General features: G+C 42.9%; 1 protein-coding gene across 1 annotated transcript; it reads left to right on the forward strand.

Moving 5' to 3' along the window:
• Nucleotides 1–942: 942 nt before the first annotated feature.
• On the forward strand, nucleotides 943–12,483 carry LOC130477611 (opsin-VA-like). The gene is made up of 5 exons (XM_056849626.1): nucleotides 943–1,309; nucleotides 5,868–6,078; nucleotides 6,165–6,282; nucleotides 9,854–10,093; nucleotides 12,253–12,483. The coding sequence occupies exons 1-5, from the start codon at nucleotides 943–945 to the stop codon at nucleotides 12,481–12,483; spliced, it is 1,167 nt and encodes a 388-aa protein (XP_056705604.1).
• Nucleotides 12,484–13,154: the final 671 nt, after the last annotated feature.

The raw sequence follows: 13,154 nt of genomic DNA on the forward strand, positions 1-13,154 counted from the left end.
TACTTCACAGGAGGCAGAAACTTCCACAGATAACAGACAATTTCAGTGAGGTTACGTAAAGTGTAAAATAATGACTGTTGAAAGAAAAGGGATGGAATCTGGCCCTTTGAGTGTTCTCTTGATGATTATAACTATTTGAAGATAGGAAAGGGGATGATTTGCTCAGAAAAAATGTTCAAAACCATTTTGTCAAAGTGAGTTTCTGGAGGTAATGGCTGCAAAATAAATAAACAAACCCACACAGTGGCCAGGTCACTATACAATATAGCCCTGTTTAAAACGCCCAGTCAGGAGCTGTTTCAACAACCTGTGGCTATTTTGTGTCCTTCCAGTAATGGTTACCGTCATTGGCGCTGGTGCCTCTTTTGATACCTGCCCAGGTATACATTGCATTTCTAATGCTGCCAGGTCAGTCCCCTCTCCAGCAGACCTAACAGAAAGCAGTCTCCACTCGTGTTCTGCTTGCACTGCTGAGAAGCATGAGGAAGGAGTCTGTCCTGCTTACCTATTCCAAATGAAAGGACTGCTCTTTCTTGCTGATTCTGGAAAGCAGGCAGGGATTCCTGCCGCAGCTTCTTCTCCAGATAGAGCCTAGGGCTGTTTCTGCGTTGCATGTGAAGACTCTTCAGCAGAATCCCTGCTGTTCCTTTTCTTTTGCTGGATGTGCATCTGGTAGGAGCTGCAAAGACAGAAGAGCAAGGAGACCAGATTGTTTTTCCAAGACTCCCCCGCGTGGACTTTCCTACTGCAACTGCCAAACAGCTTTCTTCTCAGAACTTTATTTTGCTTGTTTTATTTCACACAAAAGAGCATGGAGGTTTCCACACACCCCAGCTCCTGATACAGCTGTGAAATTCTATTTGAAGGCGGAAAAAGCACAGTGTTAATGAGAGGTGGTAAAGCTTCCTGATACACTTGGCTTTTCTATGGTGAGGTTCAGAAATGGATGGACTGGTGAGAGAATCCGAAAACGAGTCCTTGATTCTAGGTCCTTCAGCAAGTTCTTTGCCCCAGGACCCATTCCTGCACCCTATGGACTTCATTGAGCCGTGGAATTTCCAGCTTCTTTCTGCTCTGATGTTCTTGGTGACTGCCCTGTCTCTCTCTGAAAATTTTACTGTCATCCTGGTGACTGTGAAATTCAAACAGCTGAGACAGCCGGTCAACTATGTCATAGTGAACTTGTCTGTGGCTGATTTCCTGGTCTCTCTGATTGGAGGTACCATCAGCTTTTTAACCAATCTGAAGGGTTATTTTTATATGGGCCGCTGGGCATGTGTGCTGGAGGGATTTGCAGTGACTTTCTTTGGTAAGCTGAAAGTTTATATATATATATATATGCAACTGCTTGTTTGTTGTACGTATGTATAGTGCCGTCAAGTTGCAGCCTACTTATGGTGACCCCATAGTGTTTTCAAGGCAAGAGACAAACAGAGATGATTTGCCATTGCCTGCCTCTCCATAGCAACCCTGGACTTCCTTGGTGGTCTCCCATCCAAGTACTAATCAGAGCTGACCCTGCTTAGCTTCTTAGATCTGATGAGATTGGACTTGCCTGGGCCATCCAGGTCATTAGCAATCTTAAAAGTGACCCTTGTGAATTGCTTTCATGTTTTGTACCTTTAGAGCTCAGGAGAAAAGGCTCAGTGGTAGAGCATCTGCTTGCCTTGCAGAAGGTCCCAGATTCAATCCCTGGTATATCCAGTTAAAGGACCAGGGAGCAGGTGATGTGAAAGACGTTTCTCACTCTGAGACTTTAGAGAGCTTCTGCCAAGCTCAGTAGACAGTACTGACTTAGATGGACCAAGGGTCTGATTCAGTATAAGGCAGCTTTGTGCGTTCATGACCTCTCTGTGTATATGCTGTAACCTGGCCATCCCATTGAGTTGGTATACACCTGCTGTCACTATAGTGGTTAGGAGTGGTGGACTCTAATCTGGAGAACCAGGTTTGATCCTCCACTCCTTGACATGAGCAGTGGACTCTAACCTGGTGAACCGGTAGGTTTCCCCACTCCTACGCATGAAGCCTGCTGGGTGACCTTGGGCCAGTCAAAGTTCTCTCCAAACTCTCTCAGCCTCACCTACCTCACAGGGTGTCTGTTGTGGGGAGAGGAAGGGAAGGAGATTGTAAGCTGGTTTGATTCTCCTTAAAAGGTAGAGAAAGTCGACATATAAAACCAACTCTCCTCCTCCTCCTTCTCCTCCTCCTGTTAATTGTGTTAATTATACACAGTAACACTAGCGAGCAGCATGCTGCATTCAGGAGACAAACGAAAACATATGCACCAGGCCAGCATCTGTAATGCAGGTTTGTTTATGGAGATTTATCTCCTTTAAAATATTGGAAGGAAAAACAGTGTGTAACAGAATGCATGCTGCCTGGAAAGAACAAGGTATGATTTGGTAGTAAATCTTTTATGTCTTGAAGCCTTATTGTTGAAAAATGAAAAATAATGATGCTGTAAGAGGGCTATTGACCAACGAAAGTGTTCTTAGTTGATTAACTGCAGCTCTTCATCCAGGTAATTGGTCAATTACTTTGCATCTAAATTCACCCAAAAGCAGCTCCTTCTGCAATCTGCTTGAGTTGAGTAATCTTCATATTACCCAACCACACTTGTGCCTAAATTTTCTAGCTACAAGATCTTATTCCTAAATGAAAAGTAGTAGTAAATTGCTGGAATGCTATTATGCTAGTCATGGCTATCCGTGCTTTGTTCCTGTGTTATCTGTATGATTGACATGTCTAACATTTGCCTAGGAAGATTGGGGTTAACTTTTAGGCTGTCCCATGTGGATGACAATTCCTATTTTATTCTCTCAGCATATGAATTTGCCTTCTTTCATATTAGACCATTGGTTTGTCAAGCCCAATATTTTCTCAGGCAGAGAAATCTTTCTACTACCTGGGATCCTACCTGGAGACGCCAGTGACTGAACCTAGGATTTGTAGGCAGATTCTGTTTATGTTCTGGATCTGCTTCACATGTGAGATAATTGGGGGCCAGGCTATGTGTAATAACAGATGTGATACAAAAAATATTTATTTGGGAATTAGTACATGTGAAGGGGGGAGGGAAGGCAACATGGTATAAGCAGGGTCGGTACCTAGATGGGAGACCACCGAGAAAGACAATGCAGAGGAAGGCAATGGCAAACCACCTCTGCTTCTCATTGCTTTGAAAGTCCTTTCTTGGGCTCACCATGAATTGGTTGAGACTTGATGGCACTTACGTACATATGTGCGAAGGAAAGAAGTTCTCATTTCATAGAAGCATCCACATAAGGCTTCATATTTTTGTATAACCAAAGCGCAACTATTCACTTGAGATCAAGCCACAAATTAGATAAAACTGCCAAAATTGGAAAGAAGGCCAGAAATTGAAAGTTTAACTCTTGTGTGAAAAGTGTATTTCTAACTTTTATATTGGATTAAGTAAATGAAAATATTTTCATAATATTTTCATAATATTGCCTAATGTGTAAAGTGCCATCAAGTCGCAGCCGACCTATGCCACCCCAGTAAGATTTTCAAGGCAAGAGAGTAACAGAGGTGGCTTGCCATTGCCTGCCTCTGCGAAGCAACCCTGGAATTTCTCAGTGGTCTCCCATCCAAATGCTAACCAGGGCTGACCCTGCTTAGCTTCTAAGATCTGATGAGATCAGGACCATGTCCGCACTTCGTGTTTGCAGCTCCGATTTCTACGGGGTTTCCTTGCATGTTCGCACTTCATATCTTCCGAAGGATTCCGGAGACGTCTCCAGAGCACAATTTCTCCATGTTAAGAGCATTCGCTTATACGGCGAATTAATAGAAATTAAACGTTTCCTCACCCGGAGCCTGAAGTGCGAACATAAAATCTGTCTTCAATCCACTTCCTGCTGCCAGCCCATCATCCACTCCCCCCACCTAACTGCCCATGCTGGACCAATCGCCGTCCTTTCCCCCCCCCACTCCCCCCGCCTCACTGCCCACGCTGGACCAATCGCCGTCCTTGTTTCAAGCACCAAGTGGGCATGCGCGGCAGGCTGCCACCTCAGCCAATCACAATGCTCCTTCAAGCTGGCACATGAATGCTGCTGCGAGGGGAAAACATACAGATTTTATCTAATACAGCAGAGGAAGGCATTAGCCTGGGCCATTCAGATCAGGGCAATTACCTAATAATAACATCATTGTGTGTGTGTGTAAAGTGCCTTCAAGTCGCAGCCGACTTATGGCGACCCCTTTTGGGGTTTTCATGGCAAGAGACGAACAGAGGTGGTTTGCCAGTGCCTTCCTCTGCACAGCAACCCTGGACTTCCTTGGTGGTCTCCCATCCAAATGCTAACCAGGGCTGACCCTGCTTAGCTTCTGAGATCTGACGGGATCAGACTAGCCTGGGCCATCCAGGTCAGGGCAATAACATCATCAGAGAACCTTTATTAGGCATTTGTTACAAACACTAAACATTCTAAAATACTACATAGTTAGCACAGATATACACATTAGAAAGCAGACTGCTAAATGTTCATAAATGTTCAGAAACTCAAGTATAATAATTATTAATGATCATTCACAACCAACCCACGGATCTTCGTAGCAGCTAGGAAATACCTAGCGACTTGACTGGTTCCAGTCAGACAAAACATATAAAACCAATCAGTCAGCTAGGCAACCCTGACATTTGTGTAAGAGGGTGCTAATTAAGGAATTCCTCAATTCAGTATGAAAGCTACTAACAAGACATGAAGTGAAAATTCAGGAACCCCAGCCCTACACAGATAATATTTCTCCTGATGAGAAATTCTAAAAAATCTACCATAAAGGATTGCTGAGGGCAGAATGTTAAACCTGGTAGACGCGTGGAGTCCCTGGCGACAGTGACATCCTTTTGTTGAGAATTCATCCTCCCCATCTGAACTCTGCAGTGCAACTTTTAGAAGAAGAAGAAGACTTGGTTTTTATATGCTGATTTTCTCTACCTTTTAAGGAGAATCAACCCGGCTTACAATCTCCTTCCCTTCCTCTCCCCACAACAGACACCTTGTGAGGTAGTTAAGGCTGAGAGAGCTCGAAGAGAACTGTGACTAGCCCAAGGTCACCCAGCAGGCTTCATGTGTAGGAGTGGGGAAACCTACCCAGTTCACCAGGTTAGAGTCCGCCACATATGTGGAGGAGTAGGAGATCAAACTCGGTTCTCCAGATTAGAGTCCACCGCTCCAAACCACCACACTTAACCACTACACCATGCTGGCTCTTTTACCTGAACTTGTCCCCACCACCACCACCACCACCAGAGGCAGCCAACAGTGTGCAATGGGGTAGGGGTGTGAAAGTATCAGGACACAGGCTAGATTTTACTACACAGTACTAGAAAGGAAAGGGGGAGAGCATGTTATGGGGATGCCATTTTCAACAGCAGCCTTATATTTTCCATAAAGCTGTACTTTCACCCTCTTTTTGTAGAATTGCCACGAATGTAATCCACCCACCATGGCACAGATAATGAAAGATTTGAAAATCTCATTAGAGATTGTTGGGCTGAGGCTTGTTGGGCTTAGGCATTAAAACTGTCACTATGATCTAACTATGTTATTTTCTTTAGGCTGGTGCAAATTCCAGTTACAGTGGGTTGACTATTTCCTTTGTCACAATTTTATTGAACCCATCTATCAGGGACCTCAGGGTGAGGCACATATGCCCTCATTTTATCCTTATAACAACACTATGAGGAAAATTGGGCAGAGAGATCATTACTGTCCCATGATAATTCAAGATGTTTCAAGGTGAATAAGGATTTGAACTTAGATCTCTCCGGTCAAGTCCAACACTCTATGCATTACACTATACTCTTTCCCTAATAGTGCTTATTTTACTTTCAGGGATTGTTGCTCTCTGGTCCCTTGCTCTGCTTGCATTTGAGCGCTACTTTGTAATTTGTCGCCCCTTGGGAAACATGCGCCTCCGAGGGAAGCATGCGGCTCTGGGCATAGCCTTTGTGTGGGTCTTCTCCTTCATCTGGACCATCCCTCCTACAATGGGATGGAGCAGCTACACAACTAGCAAGATCGGAACGACCTGCGAACCCAACTGGTAAGGAAGCTCTTGAACGTGATATTCCTTTGGATCAGCTTTAATCAAAACCTGACATCGCATGAATTCTGTGTTGTTGTTTTTAGGTATTCTAGAGACTACAATGACCACACTTTCATTATTACATTCTTCACCACCTGTTTCATATTACCATTGTTGGTGATTTTGGTCTCCTATGGAAAATTAATGCGGAAGCTTAAGAAGGTAGGTGCAAACCATCACAAGAAGCGTGAAATCACAGTGAATCTTCATGCCAAAAGCCTTTGGTTAAAGAGACACATTTTGGACCTCATGATTCCAAACTTTGCTCTTGTGATTAGCTGTTGTGCTGATACTTATGCAGATTTCTAATAAGATACTATCCCAATACTCAATCCCAGACGATCTCTTAGGCTCAGCAGCAATTTCCCAACTCAAAGACTGGGTCTATAAATCTGACTCTCTGATGGATAGATCACTGATATTGAAATCGGTGACTGCCCCCCCTGGTTTCAATTTTTAAAAACTGACCACCTTAGAGCTCCCTACTTAGTCAATATTTCAAATCCAAAACTTAGAGCAGCTTTTACATCCCTACGTGGCTCTATTGGCCAGGAGCTACTGTCGGATGCCAAAAGATCAACACTTTTGTATTTGTGGATCACCTGCTCTGGAGGATTTACATCATTATGTACTCGACTGCCCTTTGCATGCGGAACCTAGAGCTAAATCCCTTGCCGAGTTGGTTTCTAGTTTAAATACTAGCTCTAGTGCCGGTAAATTAATATTTTTGTTAACAGACTCTAACGGGTTTGTTTCCTATAAGACCTCCCTGTTTGCCTTGGCAGCAAAGAAAATAAGGTCCAACATAGCTGCTAAGAAAGTCGATCCTGTGAGCTGATTTTAAATGGTTGATAACTGATTGATTTGCCGGGATTTTGTTGCAATTTTTAGTTAATGTTACTTTGCATTTTACTAACTTAGCTAACATAGTTTTGCATTTTACTAATTTAGAAAATTTTCCTTTTTTATTATGTATATTTATAACTGTTGACATGTTTGTAATGGCCTATGGCTACATGCAAATAAAACTCATTCAACATTCAACATGCAGATTTGTGCAACTAACCTGCATTTTCTGTTCTACAGTTTTGATGATGTGTCACATTACTTCTTTTTAAACAAGCGCATTCCATTATGGAATGTTTCATTGCCCCCAAAGTGTTAACACTGTTGCAGGTGAAGGCATGACCTTAGGAGCAGGGCTGGATTTAGGTTTGTGGAGGCCCTAAGCTATTGAAGGTAATGGGGCCTTTTATATGTCCAGCTGTCCTTTGTCAACAACAAATTGTTGTTGTTTTTTGTGTTGAATATATGCTATATGGTAATTTATGAACCTAATAGGTATCTAAAGCCATTTGCACATAACAAAATATGCAGGCGGGGCATGTTACTTACATCATAGGAGCCTACACAACACAAAACACTGTTGCTGTATGAAGGTTTTATTTTATTGGTTTTTTATCTTATATTTTGGAAATGTACATCCAGGTGTTTTTTTCTTTTAAATTTTTTTGGGGGCCCCAATAGAGTGGGGCCCTAAACTATAGCTTGTTTAGCTTATATGTAAATCCAGCACTGCTTAGGAGCCATGACAGAGGGAATGGGGGAGTGGTCAGGCCCCAAAGTCCAAACACTGGAGGCATCTAGAGGCTTCCAAGGTTTTTTTGCTCAGAGTTTCTTTCACAAATCCTTTTTTTTTTTTTGTAACTAGAATGCTTCTAAAAATATTTTCTGCATAAGAACATAAGCATTAATACTGGATCAAACCAGAAGAAGAAGAGTTTGTTTTTATATGTTGATTTTCTCTACCTTTTAAGGAGAATCAGACCAGCTTACAATCTCCTTCCCTTCCTGTCCCCACAACAGACACCCTGTGAGGTACTGTAGGTGGGGCTGAGAGAGTTCGGAGAGAACATGAAGCCAGCTGGATGACCTTGGGCTAATCACAGCTGTCTTAGAGCTCTTTCAACCCTACGTACCTCACAAGTTCTCTGTTCAGGGGAGAGGAAGAGAAGGTGATTGTAAGCCGGTTTGATTCTCCTTAAAAGGTAGAGAAAGTCAGCATATAAAAACCAACTTCTTCTTCTTCTTCTTCTTCTTCTTCTTCTTCTTCTTCTTCTTCTTCTTCTGTTAATTATATTAATTAATCACAGTATAATCAGTGGAGTTGGCACTGAGGCCATGCTAAAAGCCCCACCATCCAACAACTTCATTAGCATTAACATGCACAAGCAGAAGTGTTTGCTTGCATGGGGCCCATTCAAACACCAAGATGGGTGTCATCTTCAGGGCAATTTAGGGAGGCTTCCTCAACATCATTTTGGAGATTGCAGATGACAAGAGAATCTACAAAGTACCGTAGACAAAGAAGCCAGCTGGGTGACCTTGGGCTAGTCACAGTTCTCTTAGAGCTCTCTCAGTCCCACCTACCTCACATGGTGTCTGTTGTGGTGAGCTGAAGAAAAGGTGATTGTAAGCACATTTGATTCTTCCTTAACTGGTAGAGAAAGTCGGCATATAAAAACCAACTCCTTCTCCTCCTCCTTCAATCTTGAATTAGGAGTTATTGCTCTTCAGTCGGTTGCTTGAATCTATTGTTGTTGGTTTATCTGTATATCTTTATGTCTGAAAGCTGCTTTGTGGGTATGACAGAAAAGTGGTTTATAAGTATGTTCAGTAAATACAGATCTGCTAGCCTATGAATGCTGGGGATCAGGTTGCACATTCAAAACCTAATTGCACACAGCACGGATAAGCATAGACTCTGTGCAAAATCAGACAACGAATAGAGGTGAGGAGTGGCGCCAGCAGATAAGAGCCTCATTCCCTTTGCTCCATGCGTTGAGTCTTCACACTTTCAGAACGTTTCAGGAGGACTTCTCTTTAGGTGAAGCAGACAGTGAGGCTCCTATTCAAGACCAATTCAAAGGAAAAAAAGTGTTCCAGGATACATTTTATCCACTATCAATGACCGAGTGTGGTATAATTCTGAAAATCCAGCAAGGACAGTGAGAAGGCGAGTTTCTCTACTCATCCTGATAGAAGAGAGGGGAGGTGTGAGCCATCCCATAGTAAACACAGTGCAGAAATAGCAATTTCCTGTTTTTTTCTCTCCAGTCAGTACTGCTGAAAGACATGTAAATACTTATATTCCACAGCACTATGATGAAGTAAGATGCCAAGCAGCACTGGGTGAGCAGCTGGAACTTGTATCAGCGTGGTATAGTGGTTAAGAGCGGTGGACTCTAATCTGGTAAACTGGGTTTGATCCCCCACTCCTCCACATGAGCGGCGGCCTCTAATCTGGTGAACTGGGTTGGTTTCCCCACTCCTCCACATGAAGCCATCTGGGTGACCTTGGGCTAGTCACAGCTCTCTTAGAGCTCTCTCAGCCCCACCTACCTCACAAGGTGTCTGTTGTGGGGAGGGTAAAAGAAGGAGATTGTTAGCCAGTTTGATTCTCCTTAAAAGGTAGAGAATATCGGCATATAAAAAACAACTCTTCTTTTTCTTCTTCTGGTTTGATCCAGCATTAATGCTTATGTTCCTATGCAGAAAAATATTTTTAGAAGCATTCTTTTTCTTCTTAAGTTGCAGTTGCAGATGAGGGGGGAAATCCGCAGGGTCACTGGTCTTTAGGGGAATTGTGATTTTGCAGATGAATGCTGAGTAGGGATCATTACTTTGCTTGAGGTCGTGATGCTATCTCTTTTTTTCCCTCCCACACCCTCAGGTTTCAAACACTCAAGGCAGATTAGGTTCCTCAAGGAAGCCTGAAAGACAAGTTACTCGAATGGTTGTTATTATGATCCTTGCGTTTTTAATCTGCTGGTCTCCATATGCAGCTTTCTCCATCCTAGTCACAGCCTGTCCTTCTATTGAACTGGACGCCCATCTTGCTGCAGTCCCAGCTTTCTTTTCCAAAACAGCTACGGTGTATAATCCAATTATCTATGTCTTTATGAACAATCAGGTAGTGTATGCCTCTTCTATGGGTATTTAAACTGAATCATTTTTTGTTTTGTTTTGGGCTTTCACATTTTAATGACTGGTTTTCATCTGCTTACGGCCCCATAATTAATTTATAATGTCTTTTATTCCGCTTGTCACTTTCATGATAGATTCTGGCTGCAATCCAAGAGCAGACTGGTTAAAGTTGGTTTCAGTGCTTTGGACGAAATGGGCCAAAGACTGCTGTCTACATTGGTAGAAACACCCACCCACCCACACATGTTATCTAGTCACCCTTGTAGGAGGCACTTGTTTAACAGCTGAGAGGGTTCTTTGACACTTAATAATTTTAACGAACAATTACTGCAATGGGCCTATAATGTGAAAAAGGCAGCACTTTCATTAGTTTGTCCAATAAAACTCTGACCTGTATCCCACCTCTCTGCTCAGCAAAGTCTGAATCCTGCCGCCAGCCTAAGGAACTAGCATGGTGTAGTGCTTAAGAGTGGTGGTTTGGAACGGTGGACTCTAATCTGGAGAACCAGGTTTGATTCCCCTCACCTCCACATGAGTGGCGGACTCTAATCGGTGAACCGGGTTGGTTTCCCCACCCTGCACGTGAAGCCTGCTGGGTGACCTTGGGCTAGTCACAGTTCTCTTTGAGATCTCTCAGCCTCACCTGCCTCACAAGGAGTCTGTTGTAAGGAGAGGAAGGGAAAGAGATTGTAAGCCAGTTTGATTCTTCCTTAAGTGGTAGAGAAAGTCAGTATATTAAAACCAACTCTTCTTCTTCTTCTTTCTCCAACTTTAATGACTCTTCCTCTAGCAGAATAGTCCCTTAAGCTACAGAAGAAGGCTCCTTAGGGAAGAAGCTTCAGACTTTGTGGAGCAGGGTAGTAGAACACAGGATTTTGTCCCTGGGCCTAACTACATGTTATGACATATGTGAGTCCACCTTGGGAACTTGTAGCCATATTGCAGCTGGAAGTTTCCATGGGAACGCCATTTAAAAGCACCATGGGGACCCGATTCAAATTGAGACCATGGCACAAGGTGAGGAGGGGTTTCTGCCTCCCCCCATTTTCCTGAAGTGAAATGATGATGGGGTGTTATTTGCCCTGTAGGGCAGAGGGTCCACATGCACTGAATGCTTGGAGAAGCTAAAAGTGTAGCGCTAGCCCCAAGCTTTAGGAGGAATGCAAATCATTTCCCCTAGTTTGAGACTTCTCAAATGACAGCAGCAATGCTGTGCTTGAGAGAGAAGAGAGATTCGGGAAACACGAGATGGATTACTAGCACTGCTTCATTTTGAAAATGGAAGGTTGTCAGCCTGCCGGGAAACAAGTTACACCCTTTGATTTGGAACACTCTAACCTCCTGATGTATGAATGTGGGAAGTTCCCACTGGAACACCATTTGCTTATTGGAAAAGGGGGGGCATGCTGTAGACATCCTCAAAAGCTCTCTCATGTATTCACTCTCATGTTCTTCTAGGACTGAATAATAGGTTCTGGAGTATAGTGCTGAAGGGAGTTGCTTCCAACTGAGCTCTTCATGCTATCATATTTGGAAGAAAATTGTATCAATAATCTTTTACAGTCTTCAAATTAAGCAGGATACTTTTATACAAGGATTCCTTCTTAATACCATAAAATAAGTTTGTATTTTACCATAAGATCTGAATGTGGAGTTTCTGTTTAGCCATTAATGGATCAATATCTGTCATTAATTTGTCTAATCCCTCTTTACGTTAATTGAAGCTAGCAGCTACCATTATTGTCCAGCCAATAGCAGTTGGTGGTGGTGGGAAATCCCATCAAGTAGGATTTTCAAGGCAAGAGGTGTTCAGAGGTGGTTTGCCATTGCCTGCCTCCGTGTCATGTCCCTGGTATTCCTTGGAGGTCTCCCATCCAAATACTGACCAGGGTCGACCCTGCTTAGCTTCCGAGATCTGATGAGATCAGGCTAGTCTGGGGCATCCAGATCAGGGAAATAGCAGTTATCCCTTTAAAATTAAATTATGAAAATAATTTATTTTTATATGTATAGAAATTAGAGTTGTCACAGATTGACAAGGCAATAGTCTCAGTTTATGTGATGATACAACCAGGAGGTATTGAACTATTTAAATAATATGGTCTTTGGAATTGTATTTAACTACACTGACTCTTCCACTTATAGTTCCGGAGGTGTCTAATCCAGCTGTTCCGGTGCAGTGACCGAGATGTTACAGTTTCCAATGTGAATCCCATTTCAGATAGGGCAACACTGACACACAACAAAAATTGTGGAGAGATGCCCACTTTAGCCGGGCAACTTACTGTTTTTGACCAGAGAAGTGAAGACGAACACAGCAGCTGCCGTTCTTTTGCCCAGCTGGCCATTTCAGAAAACAAAGTCTGTCCACTGTGAATACGACAATGCTTCAAGTGGTGGAACACTAGAGCTTCAAACCATTCCAGTGTTAGAATTCATTTGTCCAAAATGGTGGCCAGCAAAAACATCAAGGCCAAACACAAATGCTCTGTAGTTACCAAATTGCGCATTTTATCCCTACTCGCTTAGCGATTTTGCTCAAGAATTTCTAATGACCATACGCAGCCATTAATTTTACATGACCTGGCATTTGGAAGTTTCCTGCTATATTGTACAACTTGAGAGGATAAACAAAATGTACGAGTAGAAGGTCTATGACTTCAAAATGTTATTAATAACTGTTATTGTTAATCTCTTTTGAATTCCTTATTCGGCTGAAATTGAGCTAGGTGGAATGACATGGAATGGAAGGACTGATACTGTAAAGCAAAAAGAATGCTGGAAAGCGTCAACCATTTTTGACAAGATGTTGGCCCTTCCTGTCAATGCAGAAGGCTCTAGTAGAGCCTATATTGTGGCAAGTTACGTTATACCTCAGGAGTCAATTTGACTGTGACCGATTCTAAGTTCAGTGCATGAGTTTAGGGCAAATAAACAAGTCCTGCTGTGGATTTTTTTATATCATCTGGCTTCGGCTTGCCTGTCCTGTCTTCTCCCACTGGAGAAAGCCAAAGGAAGAATGAGTTCCAGTTCTGCTGCTGACTTGG

This window comes from Euleptes europaea, chromosome 5 (assembly GCF_029931775.1).
Source record: "Euleptes europaea isolate rEulEur1 chromosome 5, rEulEur1.hap1, whole genome shotgun sequence".
Taxonomy (NCBI): domain Eukaryota; kingdom Metazoa; phylum Chordata; class Lepidosauria; order Squamata; family Sphaerodactylidae; genus Euleptes; species Euleptes europaea.

What these genes read in the sequence shown, in the direction of transcription:
- LOC130477611 (XM_056849626.1), top strand. Translation starts at nt 943, where the DNA reads ATGGATGGACTGGTGAGAGAATCCGAAAACGAGTCCTTGATTCTAGGT. An exon ending in ACGACCTGCGAACCCAACTG is followed by an intron (nt 6,079 to 6,164) that starts GTAAGGAAGCTC and finishes TGTTGTTTTTAG; the next exon opens with GTATTCTAGAGACTACAATG. An exon ending in ATGTCTTTATGAACAATCAG is followed by an intron (nt 10,094 to 12,252) that starts GTAGTGTATGCC and finishes TTCCACTTATAG; the next exon opens with TTCCGGAGGTGTCTAATCCA.